The sequence below is a fragment of the Tamandua tetradactyla genome, chromosome 4 (genome assembly GCF_023851605.1).
Source record: "Tamandua tetradactyla isolate mTamTet1 chromosome 4, mTamTet1.pri, whole genome shotgun sequence".
Lineage (NCBI taxonomy): Eukaryota > Metazoa > Chordata > Mammalia > Pilosa > Myrmecophagidae > Tamandua > Tamandua tetradactyla.
The window spans coordinates 21,198,119-21,214,960 of record NC_135330.1 but is presented as its reverse complement, the minus strand read 5'-3'; the positions used below and the strand labels follow the sequence as shown (position 1 = coordinate 21,214,960).

Below are 16,842 nucleotides of genomic sequence, written 5' to 3'. Positions count from 1 at the left end.
GGGAGCCAGAGAGAAAGCTAGCAGATGATGACATGTTCACCACGTGCCCTTCCAGCTGAGAGAGAAACCCTGACTGTGTTCACCATGTGCCTTCTCACTTGAGAGAGAAACCTTGAACTTCATCGGCCTTCTTGAACCAAGGCAACTTTCCCTGGATGCCTTAGATTGGACATTTCTATAGACTTGTTTTATTTGGGACATTTTTCTCGGTCTTAGAACTGTAAACTTGAGACTTATTAAATTCCCCCTTTCAAAAGCCATTCCATTTCTGTTATATTGCATTCCAGCAGCTAGCAAACTAAAACAGCCATGATATGAAAAAACAAATTAAACCTAGATTTTAATGAGCTATACCAATAGTAGGCCAGGCCAGAGCAGAGTGGTAATTAAGGTTTGAGAGTTCTGCATAAAGCTGGGAACTTCCCAAAACTCCCAATGTTGTCTATGGCAGTTTTCTATGGTAAAACAGAAAAAGATCCTGGCCCACAGTAAAGGCAGAATGTCATGGTCTAGTCTTGGCTCTGCGTAGAGTTAAAAAAAAAGAGAGAGAAAATTTTCTCCTAGGTGAATCCAGAGCCACAGCCTTATGTTCATGTCAATTTGGAGGTGAAATGTGAACTAACTGGGACCCAAAAGACCCCAGGCCTTGGTTTGTAGTAATCTTAGGCACTTGGCAGAAAAAATACAAATCATCTTACATTTTAAATGAGGCCCTCAAAGAATTTGCACAAGTGCCAAGAAACATGAGCACAGAGTCCTCAAACCACATGCAAAAAAGGAGAAACTCAATCACCATTGGCAAGAATCATAGAAACCACAGCTGCAAAATCAGACCAGTGAAGTTGACAGACACTGGTATGAGTTTTGGAATATGGACTAAATATATCTAATATATTTAAGTAAATAAATATTAAAAAATAATGACAGAACAAGCAACTATCAAAATTAATCACACAAATTTGAAAAAGAATCAAATAGAATTTCTAGCAAAGAAAGGTATAATATGAAATTAAAATAGAAGACTTTATAACGGGCTGAATAGTAGACTAGACACAGATAAAGTAAGAATTAGTGAACTGAAAGGCAGAGAGAAAGAGATTATAGAGAAAGCTGCAAAGAGCCCTTTCCCTGGCCTCAACAGGGCCTCACTGGGCCACGGCCAGTGGAGCGAGTCAGCTGTTTCTCTCCTGGGCAAAAAAGGCAGAAGCCCAAGGGGTACGGGGGGAGCTTCATACACAGGGTGAACAGTTGCCCTACATGCTCATTTTCCTCAGACTGCTGTGCATAAGCCTGGTGTCCCCAGGGTGGGCAGCGGAGGTGGAATGCAGAGCAGTGGAGGGAGGCCAGGAAGCCTGCAGCAGTGGCAGCTGCTACAACAGCAAAATGGCAGAGGCCATGGTGGACACTCAGCAGCTGACCACCAAGCCACAGAACCTGAATGATGCCTATGGGCCACCCAGCAACTTCCTCAAGATCCATGTGAGCAACCTGCAGACGGTGGGGGTCGGCCAGGGTCAAGACAAATCTTCCTATTTTCAAGCTGAAGGATCTACCATTAGAAGAAGACAGACTCTGAATAGCTGCGGAGTGAATGAAAAAGAAAGAGCAAGGTTGTAGTTCCCCCACTCCCTGGGAAGGCATTTTTGCATCAACTTCCTCTTAGAGATGATGGGATATTTGGTGACAATTTCATTGAGGAAAGGAAACAAGGACTGGAACAGTTTATAAACAAGGCCACTGGTCATCCTCTGGCACAGAATGAACGCTGTCTTCACAGGATGAAATAATAGATAAAACTATACTCCAACCAACATGAGGCATGCCCGAAACTTGATGAAAAGGGGACAAAAAAACTTTCCATGACTTTCAATGATTCATGTGCACCAGTGCAGACATTCAAACTAACTTAAGGTGTGCCGCACCCAAACGGATATGACATGCCTTTGGTTTACTAACATTCATGACGCTCAGTCTGTTCAGTTTTGGCAGAAGTTAATTTGCTTTAGCAAAATCCCTCATTCCAGCCTTTCTATCAGTAGCTCTTCCTTGTGATTTTAATATGGTGCATACCACTTTATAGCCACATACACCTGTTACTCCAATATAATCTGAAGCACCCTAACTAAAGTTTTTGATTTGGTCTTATTTGCACAATTTTTATGTCATGTTTGCTTCTTAAATCTGATAAACTAGAATATTTCTCTTCTCCTCTTTTCATATGTAATGTGGTTTGTCCTGAATTATGTGTAGGAGCACTACAACACTGGTTTCCAGTCCTGCACATATAAACTACACACTTGTTTAAAGAAAGTATCTTCCTTCAGGCTTGTAAAACCCTTCATATGGAAGATTAATGAAGGAAATCTTTATATTCTGTATAAAAATAAAATTAAATTTATATATTAAAATCATTTGGCTAAAAATCTAAGTTGTTTTCAAATAAAAATGCATTTCTGATATGCAGAGGAAAGAAAAAGCAGCATAAATGCAATAAAACAGATAATGTGAGAGGTCAAGAGATAGAGGACAGAGTGAGAACGTCTAATGGACATCTAAACAGAGTGCCAAAAGAAGATAACAGAGAAAAACGAGAAAGACAATAATCAAAGAGTTTATAACTGAGAAATTTCTAGAATTTATTAAAGACACCATCCTTCAGATTCAGGAAGCCCAATGAAATAAGAACCAGAAACAATAAAAAGTAATACATAAGTAAATGTATCAGAGACAAATTGCCGAACACCAAAGGCATAGAAAAGATCTAAAAAGCAGTCAGAAAGAATGGACGGATTATCTTGAAGGCAGCAACAATTAAAATGGCAACTGATTTCTCAATAGCTTTTGTCTTTAATATTTCCCACCATTTGGTTACTTGAGTGTAATCTGCTCTTCTTTTTCTATAGTCTCAGACATTTAAAGCATTATTCTTTTTCTCATCTAAGCAGTTAATGCTACAAATCCTTCAAAGTACTGTTTTAGCTGTGTCTCACTAATTTTGTTATGTTCTGTTTTTATTTCCATTTAATTCAAATATTTTCTAACCTGTTTCTTGTGAATTCTTGCTTTACCCACTGTCTTAGTTTCCAGGCTGCTAAGATAAATACCATACAGTGGGTTGGCTTAACAACAGGAAATTACCGCCTCATGTTTCAAAGGTTAGAAGGTCTGCCTCCTCCAGCGGTTGGTATCTTCTGGCTAGCCAGAATCCTTGGGGTTCTTTGGCTTTTCCTGTCATGTGGCTATGTCCTCTCCTTGCTCTTCAGAGTTGACTTGACCTCCAGCTTCTATTCCTCCTTGTGGCTTTCTCTTCATAAAGCTTCCAGTTACAGGATTAAAGCCCAACCCCATTCAGTTGGGCTACACCTTACCTAAAAACAACATTCTCAATGGTCCTACTGTGATGGGTTCAGACCTACACGAATGGAGTAAGAACATTTTCTCCTGGAAATACATAATTCAACCTTCCACACCCATGGATTATTTAGATATACGCTGTTTAATTTCCAAATATATCTTTCTGTAATTGATTTCTGTTTAATTGCATTGTGGCCAGAGAACATACCTTATATAATTTTTTTCTTTTTTTGGTATAATTTTAATCCTTCAAAAAATCCTGAGATTTGTTTTACCGCCCAGAATATGGTCTATATTGGTTAATGTTTCATGTGCACTTGAAAAGAATGAGAGTTCTGCTATTGGTGGAGGGTTTTATCAGTGTCAATTAGGTCACGTTGGTTGCTAGTGTTGTTCAAGTCTTCTTTATCCTTCCTCATTTTCTGTATAATTGTATTATCAATTTCTGAGAGAAAAATGTTAAAACTCCAACTATAATTATGAATATAATTATATCTCCTTTCAATTCTCATAAGTTTTTGCATCAGATATTTTCAAGCTCTATCATTAGAAGTACGTACATTTAGGACTATTATGCCTTTGTGATTAATTGATCACTTTATCATTATGAAAATGTCCATCTTTGTCCCTGGTAACATTTTTTGTCCTGAAGCCTCCTTTGATATTAATATAACCATTCCAGCTTTCTTTTGATTAATATTAGCAAAACAGCATTTTATGTTTAACCTGAGTCTTTTATTTAAAGTTGTTTTTTTGGTAGACAGCATATAATTAGGTCTTGCTTTTTATCTACTCTGACCATCTATGCCTTTTTTTTTTCTTTTTTTACGTGGGCAGGCACCAGGAATCAAACCCAAGTCTTCGGCATGGCAGGCGAGAATTCTGCCCACTGTGCCACCGTCGCATCACCCCATCTATACCTTTTAATTGGAATGTTTATATCATTTATATTTAATGATCGTTGAAACAGGTGGGCTTAAATCTACCATTTTGCTATCTGTTTTCTATTTGTTCCATCTATACTCTGTTCTTCTCCCTGTCTCCTCATTTCCTGCTCTCTTTTGGTTTAACCAATGTGCTTTGTTTTGTTTTCTCATGGTTCCTTAGTTAGCTTAATAGCTATACCTTTATTTTTTTTTAACTTTTTTTTAAATTATGAAATATATATCCAAAGAAACGATAAATTTTCAAGTGCATTTTAAGTAGTTATAGAACAGATTTTAAAGTTTGGTATGGGTTACAGTTCCACGATTTTTCTTTTTCTTCTAGCTGTTCCAAGACACTGTAAACCAACAGAAATATTTCTCCTTTTCTTTAAATAACATATATACATAAAAACAATAAATTTCAAAGTACCTCGTAACATTCAGTTGTAGAGCAGACTTCAGAGTTTGGTATGGGTTACAATTCCATAATTTCAGGTTTTTACATCTAGCTGCTCTAAGGTATTAGAGGCTAAAGGAAATACCAGTACTCACACTCATTTGTTAACCCTGACCCCCTCTGTATAACTCCACCATCACCTTTGATCTTTCTCCCACTCTTTAAGGGTATTTGGGCTATGCCTATTCTAAATTTTTCATGTTGGAAGGGTTGTTGATAATATGGAATAGGGGGATGGAACTAGTTGATGTTATGGAAGGGCTGGCCCTTCATTAGCTATACCTTTAAACAATTTTTTGTGTGTATGTTTGCTCTAGGTTCATAGTATATTTTAACTTACCACAATGTACCTTCAAATTACAAGTTCACAGATCATAAAAGGACTTGACAACAGTATCCTTCCATTTCCTCCTTCTTTCGTCTGTGCTGCTGTCATACATTTTACTGCCACATGTTATGACCATGCAAAATACTATGACTTTTTTGCTTTAAAGAGTCAATTATTTTTACAGAGAGGATAGGATTTAACAAATAAATCTGACTGCTGAATCATTATATTGATATTTCTGTTGGTCTCCAGTGTCTTGGAGCATCTAGAAGAAAGAACGAAAAATTGTTGAACTGTAACTCACACCAAAGTTTAAAATCTCTTCTATGACTACCTGTTAAAATGTACTTGGAAATTTATTACCTTTTTGTGTATATGCTATATTTCACAATAAAAAAGAATATTCACAACAAAAAAAAATGTTAAAAAAAAGAATGGGAGAAGAGAGACAGATAAACAGACAGAGGGGGGAAGGCCGTGTCGAAACAGAGGCGGACATTGGAATGACACGTCTACAGGCCAAGGAACTCCACGGTTGGCCAGCAAACATGAGAAGCTGGAAGACACAAGGAAGGACCCTCCCTTAGAGCCTCTGGAAGGAGCACGGCCCTGCCCATACCTGACCTGGATTTCAGACTTCTGCTCTCCACAACTGCAAGACAATAAATTTCTGTTGTTTAAAAAAAAGAAAGAAAGAAAGAAAAAAGAGTTAACTATTTTTTTTTTAATTTTTCAAAAAATAGAAAAAATATTTTAAAATTTCAAACTTATTTACTATTTCTGGCACTCTTAATTCCTTTGTATAGATCCTAATTTCTATCTGGTGTGTCTTTCCTTCTGCTTTAAAAATTTCCTTTAACATTTCTTATAGACCACATCTGCTAATGAAGTATTGTCTCAGATTTTTTTTGTTTTCATGTTCAAAAAATATTTCTGCTAGCATAGAATTCTAGGTTGACCATGTTTTTCTTCAGCACTCTAAGAGTACCAATTCTATTGTCTTCTGATATGTATAGTCTCTGATAAGTAGTCTGCCATCAGTCTTATCTTTGTTCCTCTACATGTCTTCTTTACCTGAGTACTTTTAAGATTTTTTTTTTCCCTTTATTAATGGTCTTAAGCATTTGATTATGATATGCCCTTGCATGGTTTTCTTTGTTTCTTCTGTTTAGGGTTTTTCGATCTTCTTGGATTTGTGAGTTTGGATTTTTCATCAAATTTATGAAATTTCTGGCTGTTTCTTTAAATATTTTTTCAGTCACTTCCCTTCTTCCTTTCTTTGTGGGACTCTAATCAACTTCATATTGTCCACCAGTTCACTGAAGCTCCACACATTTTTCTTTTGTCTCTCTCCATGCTTCATTTTGGGTAGTTTTTATTGCTATACCTTTAAGTTTACTGATCTTTTCTGCAGTGTCTAATCTGTTATTAATGCCACCCAATGTATTCTTCATTTCTAGAAGTTCCACTTTGGTCATTTTTATATTTCTATTCCTTTCCTCATGTGTTCAAACTTGACTTTACTTCCTTAAGGTCCTTGCCTATGAATTCCATCATCCCTGTCATCTCTGGGACTGTTTCTTTTGATTTCTTTTGATAATCTCCTGGTTATGTGTCACACTTTACTTCTTTTTTGTACACCTGGTAATTTTTTACTGGTCTTACATTTGTGAGTTTTACCATGTTGGGTGCTGGATTTTGTTTGGGTTCTTGAGTATCGGATTTTGTTCAGGCATGCAACAAAATTACTTTCAGATTAATTTGATTTTATTTCAAGGTTTCCTTTTAAACACTGTTATGGTGTGTCCATATTTAGTCTGGTGTTAATTTAGCCACATAACTAAAGCATGACCATTCTGAGAGCTCTACCCAAGAGCATTATGTGCATTATGAGGTCTCTCCACTTTGGTTTGTAGAAACACAAACTATTCTCAGCCTAGTGTGAGGTACAGACAAAGTACAGCCTGCTGCTTTTCAGGTGGTTCTTTCCCTGGTTTCAAGGAGCTTCTACTCATGCATATGCAAATCTGTGCTCAGCCAAAGAATCAAGGAGACTTGATTCTCTGTGTGGATTCTTTCTCTCCAGTACTCTGTCTCATAAATCCTAGCCACTTCAGCCTTCCAAACTCTGATTTCTGCCTCATCAAGTCAGTGAGAAAACTGGGCTGTTTCTGTCTCCCCTTTCTGCACTGCAGTCTGGAAACTGCCTCAAGGCAATACCCTGAGCAATCATAGGGCTCACTTTATTTATTTCCCTTCTCTCAGGGATCCAGAACTGCACAACCTGTTTTTCAATGTCTGGAAATCCTTATTTGATACGTTGTTGTTGTTTTTAGGTTGTTTTCAGCAGAAGGGCAATTTCCATAGCAGTTAATCCTTCAAGGGCAAAAGAAAAAGTTTCCAAGGCTTCTTTATGCTTAACTGCAACTCTCATGCCTTCATTTCTAACTCTGTACCCATTCATAATCTACATTAGTGGAGTGGGGTATCTGAGGTATGTTATATAATCTGAGAGAGAAACTCCAGTATAAGTAATGAACCTGATGCTGTGGGAGGAAGCATGCTATTTAGAAACTTGGGTGCTAGTCTGCATGCTGTCACTAGCTGGGTATGTGCTTTAAGAAATTTAACATTACAATGCCTCGGTTTCCTCACCTGTATAAAAGTTTCCGCATCACATATAACAACTGTAGTACAGGACTTTGGGTACTTTTGCCACAAAATACTGTTTTTATTATTTTATTTCCTCTTTAATTGATTCTCTACTGCTAACAACCCCTGAGGGTAAAGATATTAACTGAGCAAATTCCTTAGAATGCTTTCTACCCCAGAAGAACCTAGCTAGTACTAATATAAGTAATTTTTGCCAGGTCACAATTATAGTTATAATAGCATAGCCAAAACACAAGGCCCTGATTTACTATAAACCACAATGCTAGATTCTGTGCTAAACTCTAAATAAAAGTTATTTCTCTTCTATACTTTCTACAAGAAGTTCAGAGAACCAAAACCCTTCCTTGTTCATCAGGCCTGCTAATTATTCAAGTAAATGCTTACTTTTAACTTCTTCTAAAGAACATGCAGAAAATAATTTTTTGTTTTATTATCAATAACAAGAACAGAACTCTTTCCTGTTAATCTCTAGTCTTATAAGCACTTCCTATTTCCTTGAGCAATTAAAGCATCTTTTACCTCTGACAAAACCATTTCCAAACTCCACACTGGGCCACAGGAGCCACACCGTTAGCATACAGTATGTTATTGGTGGTTTAGTGGAAACATCAACTTGGATCAGATTCTTCACTCATTTGCTTGTGGTCCTCCTAGCCCAACTCTTTAATTCCCCTCTCCTTCTCTCTCTTTCATGGTTCAGTATCCTTTCTCACACCCCAGGACGTGACAGAGCACAGAACTGCAGAACACGATTCAGTGGGTAGAACTAGCAATCAGCCATTACCTGGTGAGATCCAGAAGGCAGACTCTTTACCAGACCCTCTGTGTCGGAGGGAGACGTTCGTGGAGCCTGCTTAACTGGTGACAAACTCTCTGATGTACTGCAGCTGAAGACATGGCAATTTGGAGAACAAATGTGAAAATTAAAATTAAAATGAATGAAAACACAAATGTAGAAATGTAAGTGATGACAAGGTGAAGCAGCAGATGTATAAAAACAAAAGACAACATAACAATGGGTATCAAAACGATCACATACTTTGCAACTACTTTCTATTCCTGACAATGACTCATTCTACTAAGTCAACGAACCTACCACCTGGAGAGATACAGAAACAATGTGGTGCACAACCGCACCTCTTTACCCAAGTTTACAATGATATCTGCTGACTGGGATCCTGGTCACAATACACATTTATCTTTTCTTCAGTCATCAGCCCTCCTTTGGGATACAGGTCGAAAGGAGTAAGCTACATCTCCTTAACGGCATAATGACAATCCATGTTTGTGATCATCAAAAGCAAACCTCTTCTGAATATATTTCGAAGCTTGCAGATACAGATCCAGGCTAATTGTCTCTGCTTATCTTACTCTCTGTATTCCGTAATTCCTCAAATGTTATTTTTCCTAACAATAATAGCCAGGAAGTCACGAACGACAAGATGAATGCAGGACGCCACGTCACACAGGCTGAACGTTTTTAGGGCATGGAGGTCTTTAACAACAAGTACTGTCTAATAAATAAATCAGTAAAAATGAATGCCAGAAAGTAACTCATTGGGAATTCCCTAAAGGGATGTTTCATGAGCAGAGTACAAATCTTTTATGATATTATCTTTTTTAAAAATCTTATGCATTCGAGGATGATCACATTTAAGTGTCACAGCATGTTACTAAGACCAAAGTACACCATGCATTCTGCAAACTGTGCCTTCACTAAATTAGGAACCTACGTGCCCAGAACCAAAATGGGTTGACTACTGAGACACAAAATCAATAAGACAATATATGTATGAAAAAAGGAAAGTAAACACACACACAAAGGCATTTTACACAAAGAACATTTACACTGACATGATTATAAAATCTCTCCATAAACTGACAATGCAATTTCATCAGGATGGTATGGCTCAATATATCTCCAATACAAACACATAACATTTTTATGTACTTTAATAGCTACTGGGTTAGCTCAGAGCTAGCTGGTTAGCTGTCAATAGGGAGATGGACTGAATATGTACACACAAATATTAAAAGCAACAGGCAATGTGATTAGTTACCATGTGTCTAGTGGGGGTGGAAGAGAAGACCCAGCCCTGTTATAGTCCCAATGTGTCGTCTATGCCAGCTTTTCTTAAGTGGAAGATAAGCAGGACCCGATCCCGGCACACCAAGGTGGAAAAGGCAGGGGAGGGGGAAAAAAACCAAAGTAAGAACAAGAGCAGCATTCATGATGCCATGCAGGAGTCTACAGAACATTTGTGAATCCCTTTATTAACCCAAAAGCAAGAACTAGAGACGGGCACATCACCACCCTGGATCAGCTGCATGGTTGAAAACCAACAACCCAAGTTTAATCTTAAAACACTCACCATGCAAGGGGGCAGATACAACTAGCAAAACAGAAGCATTGCAAGCAAGAAATATCTGAAGTTAAGCACTCAAATTTGTTAAAACACAGCACTCCTAAAACCTTTACGGCAGCAAAGCCCAGAGAGAGGTTCCCACCGTCCACCTGCAAGAGAGCTGAAGGCGTGCAGCGCGCTCAGATCACAGCCACTTTAGAATGGTGAAGATTAGATCCCAGCACCTGTGAAACTGCTCATGCTACACCATCTTTCATCCAACTTTCACTCCCAGTCTTACCACGTGAGTTCTAAATAGCTTATATGGGTTAGCTTTCCAGCTGGAGTGAGGAAAAGAGAAGGACTTTCATTAAGACACAGAGCCTATACTCAAATGTGTTCTTTTTGAGAAGTCATTACAGAAAGAGAGAGAGAGAGAGAGAGAGAGAGAAAGAAAGGAAAATCTACTTTTCTTTATTGCTGATGTATTTTGGTATTACACGCTTATGATCCCAGTCTGGGCATGTCCAGCCATGCATTCAGGGATGATCAAAACAATAAAACTGCTTAAGCTTGGGGAGGAAGCAGGACGGAGGACAGAAAGGAAAAGTCCTTCGTGATCACATCCGGCGGGGGGTAGTGTATTACCGCACCTTCTTATTATTAGATTTTTATATTGACCTAAGTGAAAAGAATGAGATTATTGCTAAGAGCTTCAAACTAACATCTGAAGCTGCACAAGTGATATCTGTGGCTAAATAATACTAATTATAGAGTGAACGGCACTGGTGAATTCTAGAGTGAATGGCAGAGCAGTCCATGTCACCACACCTAAGAAGGAAACTGTAGAGCAGGGATTACTGTCCTATTCCACATTTAGTGTCAGGGCACTGATTTCAGCTTGCCCACGTCAGAATACCTTCTAAGAAGACTGTCTGATTCTGGCATGAAAACAAACAGTAGTTAATTCTTCACAATCCTTTTTCCATAGAAAATACAGAAATTTGTATAAACCCTCATTCCTTCCCTCCATCCCTCCCCTAAAAAACAGCGTCTCTTACCCAGAGTAATCCCGTTTAGAGGTCTTCCTTCTATAAAGTACAGCCAGGATCATGACGATGAGCAGAGTGAGACCCAGGACCACAGCAGTTACTATACCCACCACCACCCAAACAGGAAACACAGGCAAATTCTCTAGAGAGAAAGATCAAAACAGGTTTAAGGTACATTGCTACACAGAGAAGAAATGGGATTTTGTTCAGTTAATAAGCCAGTGCTCTTCCCTTACCTAGTTTAGCACATACCCTCTTATTATCTAATTGAAAACATGCAAATATTAGCTGATCAAGCATGAACTTCAGAACTATGTACTTCTATACACAAAAAACCTCTAGATGCCCTAAAAATCAAAGAAAATCTGGGGATGTGGATTTACCTCAATCTACTCTGCAACAACACAAGCTTCTATCTCAAAAGGACTCCACAATTTGCATTTCTTGCTTATTCTCAAAAACAAACGGAAGATATAGCTATATTGCTTTGGGAAATGTCAAAACTGTCTCCTGAAGAAGACTGAAAAACATTTATCTCCTTTCCTATTGCCCATCCCATCTAACTATAGTGGGTTTGGTCTTACTTCTAATTTATGTTGAAAAACTACTACTTTTGAAATCAGATCAACAGGCTCTGGACAGCAGGTATATAAATGGAGAAATTGGCAAATCCAGTTGGAATGAGCAGCAGTTACCGAACCCTCAGGAATGTCGGGCAGAGCGACAGGTCTGCGGGAACAGGGAGCAGAACTGTAGGGCAATATACTCCCTTCACACACACACCCTGAAATGTCACTCTCATTCTCCAACTAAACATGGGACAGAGGAGACTGGATCATTACTCCAAAAACACCCAAGGAGGTACCTTTCTCTACAACATAGAGCCTAATGTGTCCTGGTTGGACAACGATGTCGGGAGGGTTTTTGACATCACAGATATAGGTGCCATTGTGTATAAACTGCATATTTTCTATGTTGATTGATGCATCTTTCTTGTCGAGGTCTCCAGCCCAGCTGATTCTGTCCTTAAATGGTGGATTATTCCCGAGGTACACCTGCCCTTGGGAGTAGTGGAAAAACTGCAATTAAAAAAAAAAAAAAAAAAAAGAAGACATGAGCTAACCTCAAAGGCAGATTCTTAAACTATAACAAGCATGCTGTCAAAGGTTCTTCTATGAAAGACTTCATAGAGAAAGAAATACCACATCATATTACAAATCTCAAGCTATGGAATCTAAGCCAGACAGAGGTTTAGAGATCATGGGGTTCGACTGAAACCTTGTCAGGTTTCAGTTGAAGAAACACATCATATATCATCTCTAATCCTTGTGAAGCCCAGTGATGTAGTTATTACCATTCATACTTTTACAAATAAGGAAACCAAGACTCAAAGAAGCCATTTGTCAAGGTCACAATGATGGTAGATGTTGGATTCCAAGTCAGTCAGGCCCATCTGTCTCTCAGAAGCTCCCACTCTCTCTACGATGTCATGTTTGAGCCCACTGAATCCAAAGGCTTCAGGTTTAATTTATAAAGCTTAACATTGAGATACACAAAGGTACCAAGAGAAAAAAACCTAAATGTCACAGATCAGTTCATCTAATAATGGGTTTCACCCTATTCCTTTGGGAAAGTCATGGGTATGTGAAGGGAACAAAGCTCAAACAACGCAAACTGTTCTTGCCTGCCTTTGAAGGCTCAGCCTTTGTCCCTTTCTCTTCCCACGCTTCAATCCCCCCTCACACCTCCTTTGAGCTATGAATATCTTCCATTTCAAAGAAAATTTAGTCAAACCCAGCACCTTGGGAGCAAGGTAAAGACCCAGTGGGAAGGGATCTCCAAGCAGCTCTGCTGGCTGCCCGATGCCTCTGTTCTTACTCATGGATGGGGTGACAGTGGGACTTGGGTTAGAAATCAGTACTAGTCAATCACTAAACTCCACTGGCAATTCATATAGAACATTTTCTGAACTCTTTGAACACACAGAAATTGCTGTGTAATCTCACCTATTTCCATGACTTAAGGGCGATCTGTATTTTATTACCACCCAAGGGTTCTCCTGACCTCTGGACTCTTCACCCAAGTGCCTACTCACTTTATCACCTGGCTACTATATCCGACCCCACCCCCGGTTTATCACCTTCTCCTATAAACTTCATCTTCCACTTGTGTACCTCATCTTGACCAATGGCCACCACCCCAGTCCCAAACATAAATCTTGTAATAATCTTGGATTCCTGTATCTTCCTTCCCACCCAATTAATCCCCAATCCTGTTAAATTTACATCACAAGCTTCTCTCATTTCTTTCTTCTCTCTCTGATTCCCCCTGACATGCCTGAGATCAAGCTCCTGCCATCTCGGACTCCTGCCTCTTAACAGGCCTCTCTGACTCTTGCCTCAACTTCCTCTATCCTCCACAATGTCTAAATGATCACTGAAGAACTAACAATGACAACGACAGTAACAATAACAGTTACCAGTTATCATATATCTACTCTGAACTATTTAATATGCCTGAATGCGTGTTAAGACTGTGAAGGATCGGAGATTTTACCCTGTTTGCAACTAACAAGTTAGCCTACACAGGTTCGTCAATGCTGGCAGAAGACAGACGTCTTCTGGGTCAGAGACAAAGGATGTTATTACTTATGACACAGCAAGAAGCATGTTTTTATCTGTTCCCTTTGCCCCCAAGTTCCACAGAGGTGGTATGAAGGGGCTCAGGACGATACTGTGCACACAAACTTTGCATCACAACCTAGGATCCCCAAGCTTAGGAAAGCATATCTTTTATAACAAGCAGTAGGCCCAACTGACCTTTGTCCTGAAGGGAAACATTATTTTCATTATACCGGAAAGTAAGCTGATGTGTCCTCTGCTCCAAAGAGAAATGCTATCTCTACCTTTCAAGACTAGTCATTGTACAAAGAAGGTCTAGAACAAGGGCACTGGTGTCTCTGCTTTTAAGATGTATACAGACATGAGCGACTCATGCAGAATCATCTCCCAACCATGCTCTGATGCTCATGGCCAAAAGGTAAGATGAGATTCACTTGCTTTTTATTTCACAAATGAAGACAGTGAGGCTCAGAAAATTCTAATGACTTGTCCAAGGTCACAGGTCACAGAAATGGAATTCAAACTCAGCTTGCCCTTATCTAATGCCTCTCATGTCTGATCATGTCTCACCTGCTTAAAGTCCTTCATTTTCTTCTCCTTCACCAGAAAATAAACCATAAACTCTTAGCTTAGCAAAGAAGTCCTTCTGTGGTCTGGTCTCAGCCTTCCTTTTCCACCTCATATTCAAATATTCCCTGCCAAGCATTTCTGAATGAGCAATGATGAATGACAATATGCTGTTCTCCGTTGTCATGCCTTTATGCATACTACCTGCCCCTGTCTGTCTCCTTCAGTAGACTGAGAGCTCTCTGAAGGCCGAGTATAAACTGCATGTATCTCTGTACTCCCCAGGAACAGTGCAGGGACAACATATGTTTGCTGAACTGAATTGATGAATAATACCTCGTTCAAACCAGTGAGAGACAGGGAAATGGAACAGCAAAACTTCACACAAAAGACTGGATTTCCTTATTGGCCAATATTTTTTCGGTATAAGCCACTGTGTTAAAGCCATGACAGAAAATAAAGGTCTAAGACATCTCTATTCTCAAAAAGTTTATATTCAGGACAAAGAAGAGAAAAAGTGTCATATTAAGGAGCATTGTGTCATATGAGCGGCCCAGATAATATAATCAATAAGTTTTAAGAGGGTTAAATAGGTCAAAAGAGGTCAGAATGTATGAAGATGGGGTACACTTAGATGGCAAAAGTTCAGTAGTAGAAAAACAAACAAAGGATTTTGTATTAGATTGGAGGTGATCACGCAAGAGAATGGAAAATGAGAATGAAGTAGAAGGTTGGGACCAAATTATAATGAGTTTTGAAATCTAGATAAGTAATGTCAGCAATGGAAAATTATGAGATTTCTGATGAGGGCAGGGCAAGATAACGAATTTAAGACTACGGACCTGGTGGAATGTGAGGACTGGATTAAAAAATGAAAGAATAGAGTGGGCTACTGCCACAACAAAGGGGGCTACCACACCAGTTCAGCTTAATGGAAAGGAGAGAAGCAGGAAGGCTGGCTAAAGGCTAGATGCCAGAAACCAAGTAGGAAGAACAAACAGCAAATGTTCTCAGTTCTTGGGGTGGGTGGGTAGGAGTAGGATGGGGGGGGGAAGGGAAGTGGGAAGGGATGGGGAAGGGAAAGCAAGGAAAAAAACCACAAAACTTGAGATTTTAAACTGAGTTCTTAGAAGAACTAGCAGATAAGGGAAACATAGGAGAGAAAAAGATATGTTCAATTTTAGACATGTAGGTTCTGAGTCCATGGACCCAATAAGCAATGGACCCAAAAAGGTATCTGTGGTTTAAACCTACTTTTCCTGAAAAATCTATAAAAATCAAAAGCATCTCGCTCATTTTATCAAATGTGCACTGACATCTGGGTGTTAATGGATCCTTTATTAACAACTGAGCATTTTGAAGTTAAATGTAATCAGGCCAATATGTCAATATAGACTGATAAGCTAAAGACATTAATTAGAAATATAGTAGGTTGTTGACATTAAACCTTGAGTTACATAACGCTGTCTGTACACAACATCACAGGGATGTTTTAAACACAAATGAAAGGAATTTTTCTCTGTTTTCTTTTTATTGCTTTTTCTGAATTCATGCAGATGTTTTAAGAAATGATCATGATGATAAATATACAACTATGTGATGATAGTGTGAGTTACTGATTATTTAACAAGAATGGAATGATCATATGATAAGAATGTTTGTGTTTGTATGTGGTCATGTATCATAAATAAAAAATAAATAAATTTAAAAAAAAGTTTGAATGAAGATCCAATAAGCTCCATAAATAGTTGAATTGGATCGGTCTCTTAAGTCTTTTAAATCAGTAGGGTTCCCTTTCAATATCTTTTTGCCCTTGCAAATTTCTTATTGCTGTTGAAGAAATTGGGTCAGTGTCCTGAAGAGCTTCACACAGCCTGGATTGTGCTGACTGCATTCCCCCAGTGATGCTGACATGTTCCGCTATTCTCTCCATCTCTGGTAAACTGGCCAAGAGATTCAGAGACTTGATCAGATTAATTTCTTTATTTCTTTGGCAAGAGTACTTCATAGGTGCTGGTGTGTATCTCCATCAGGAGATGTTCGGTGACTGGCTGGCCCTGTTTCCTTGATGTGAAGTCACTGATGATCACTGTATAGGTCTATCAATTCTTTAAGGATTACAAAATTAGGGATATTTTAATTCTATCATTCTTTTTTTTTCCTAATTTTTTTTAAAACTGGAGTGCTGCTATAGAGAGAAACTTCCCATCAGTTGGTTTCCCTGAGATAGAGGTCATATAGGAAAGTCAGAATAAACACCTCATTTTTCCTTTATTGCCAGTTTACACAATAATGAGGTGGTTCCCGACCATCCTCCAAAAGTGACCATTGAGTTTTTTGTTTTGGATTAGGATGAACTCATGAATTTAATACATTTGATTTGTTATCTTTCAATCCACTGGGAAAAAAAAAAATGACAGCCTTTGCCCCTGCCACGTACTGCCAAGCTAAAGTTCAACACCGATAAATTATGAAATTATGTGCTGATATTTAAAGGACACTCAACAAACAGGAAGAAC

The 16,842-nt window shown here is 38.6% G+C and overlaps 1 protein-coding gene and 1 pseudogene across 1 annotated transcript in view; one reads left to right on the top strand and one right to left on the bottom strand.

Moving 5' to 3' along the window:
- Positions 1–16,842, bottom strand: part of MPZL1 (myelin protein zero like 1) — a 90,339-nt gene that overhangs the window by 11,244 nt on the left and 62,253 nt on the right. Inside the window, exons 3-5 of the mRNA XM_077156876.1 lie at positions 12,001–12,214; positions 11,145–11,277; positions 8,523–8,625 (exon numbers count right to left, since the gene is read on the bottom strand). Of these exons, the coding sequence (XP_077012991.1) occupies positions 8,523–8,625; positions 11,145–11,277; positions 12,001–12,214 (450 nt within the window). The remainder of the gene's footprint in view (positions 1–8,522; positions 8,626–11,144; positions 11,278–12,000; positions 12,215–16,842) is intronic.
- On the top strand, positions 1,384–1,863 carry LOC143678898 (sorting nexin-3 pseudogene; annotated as a pseudogene).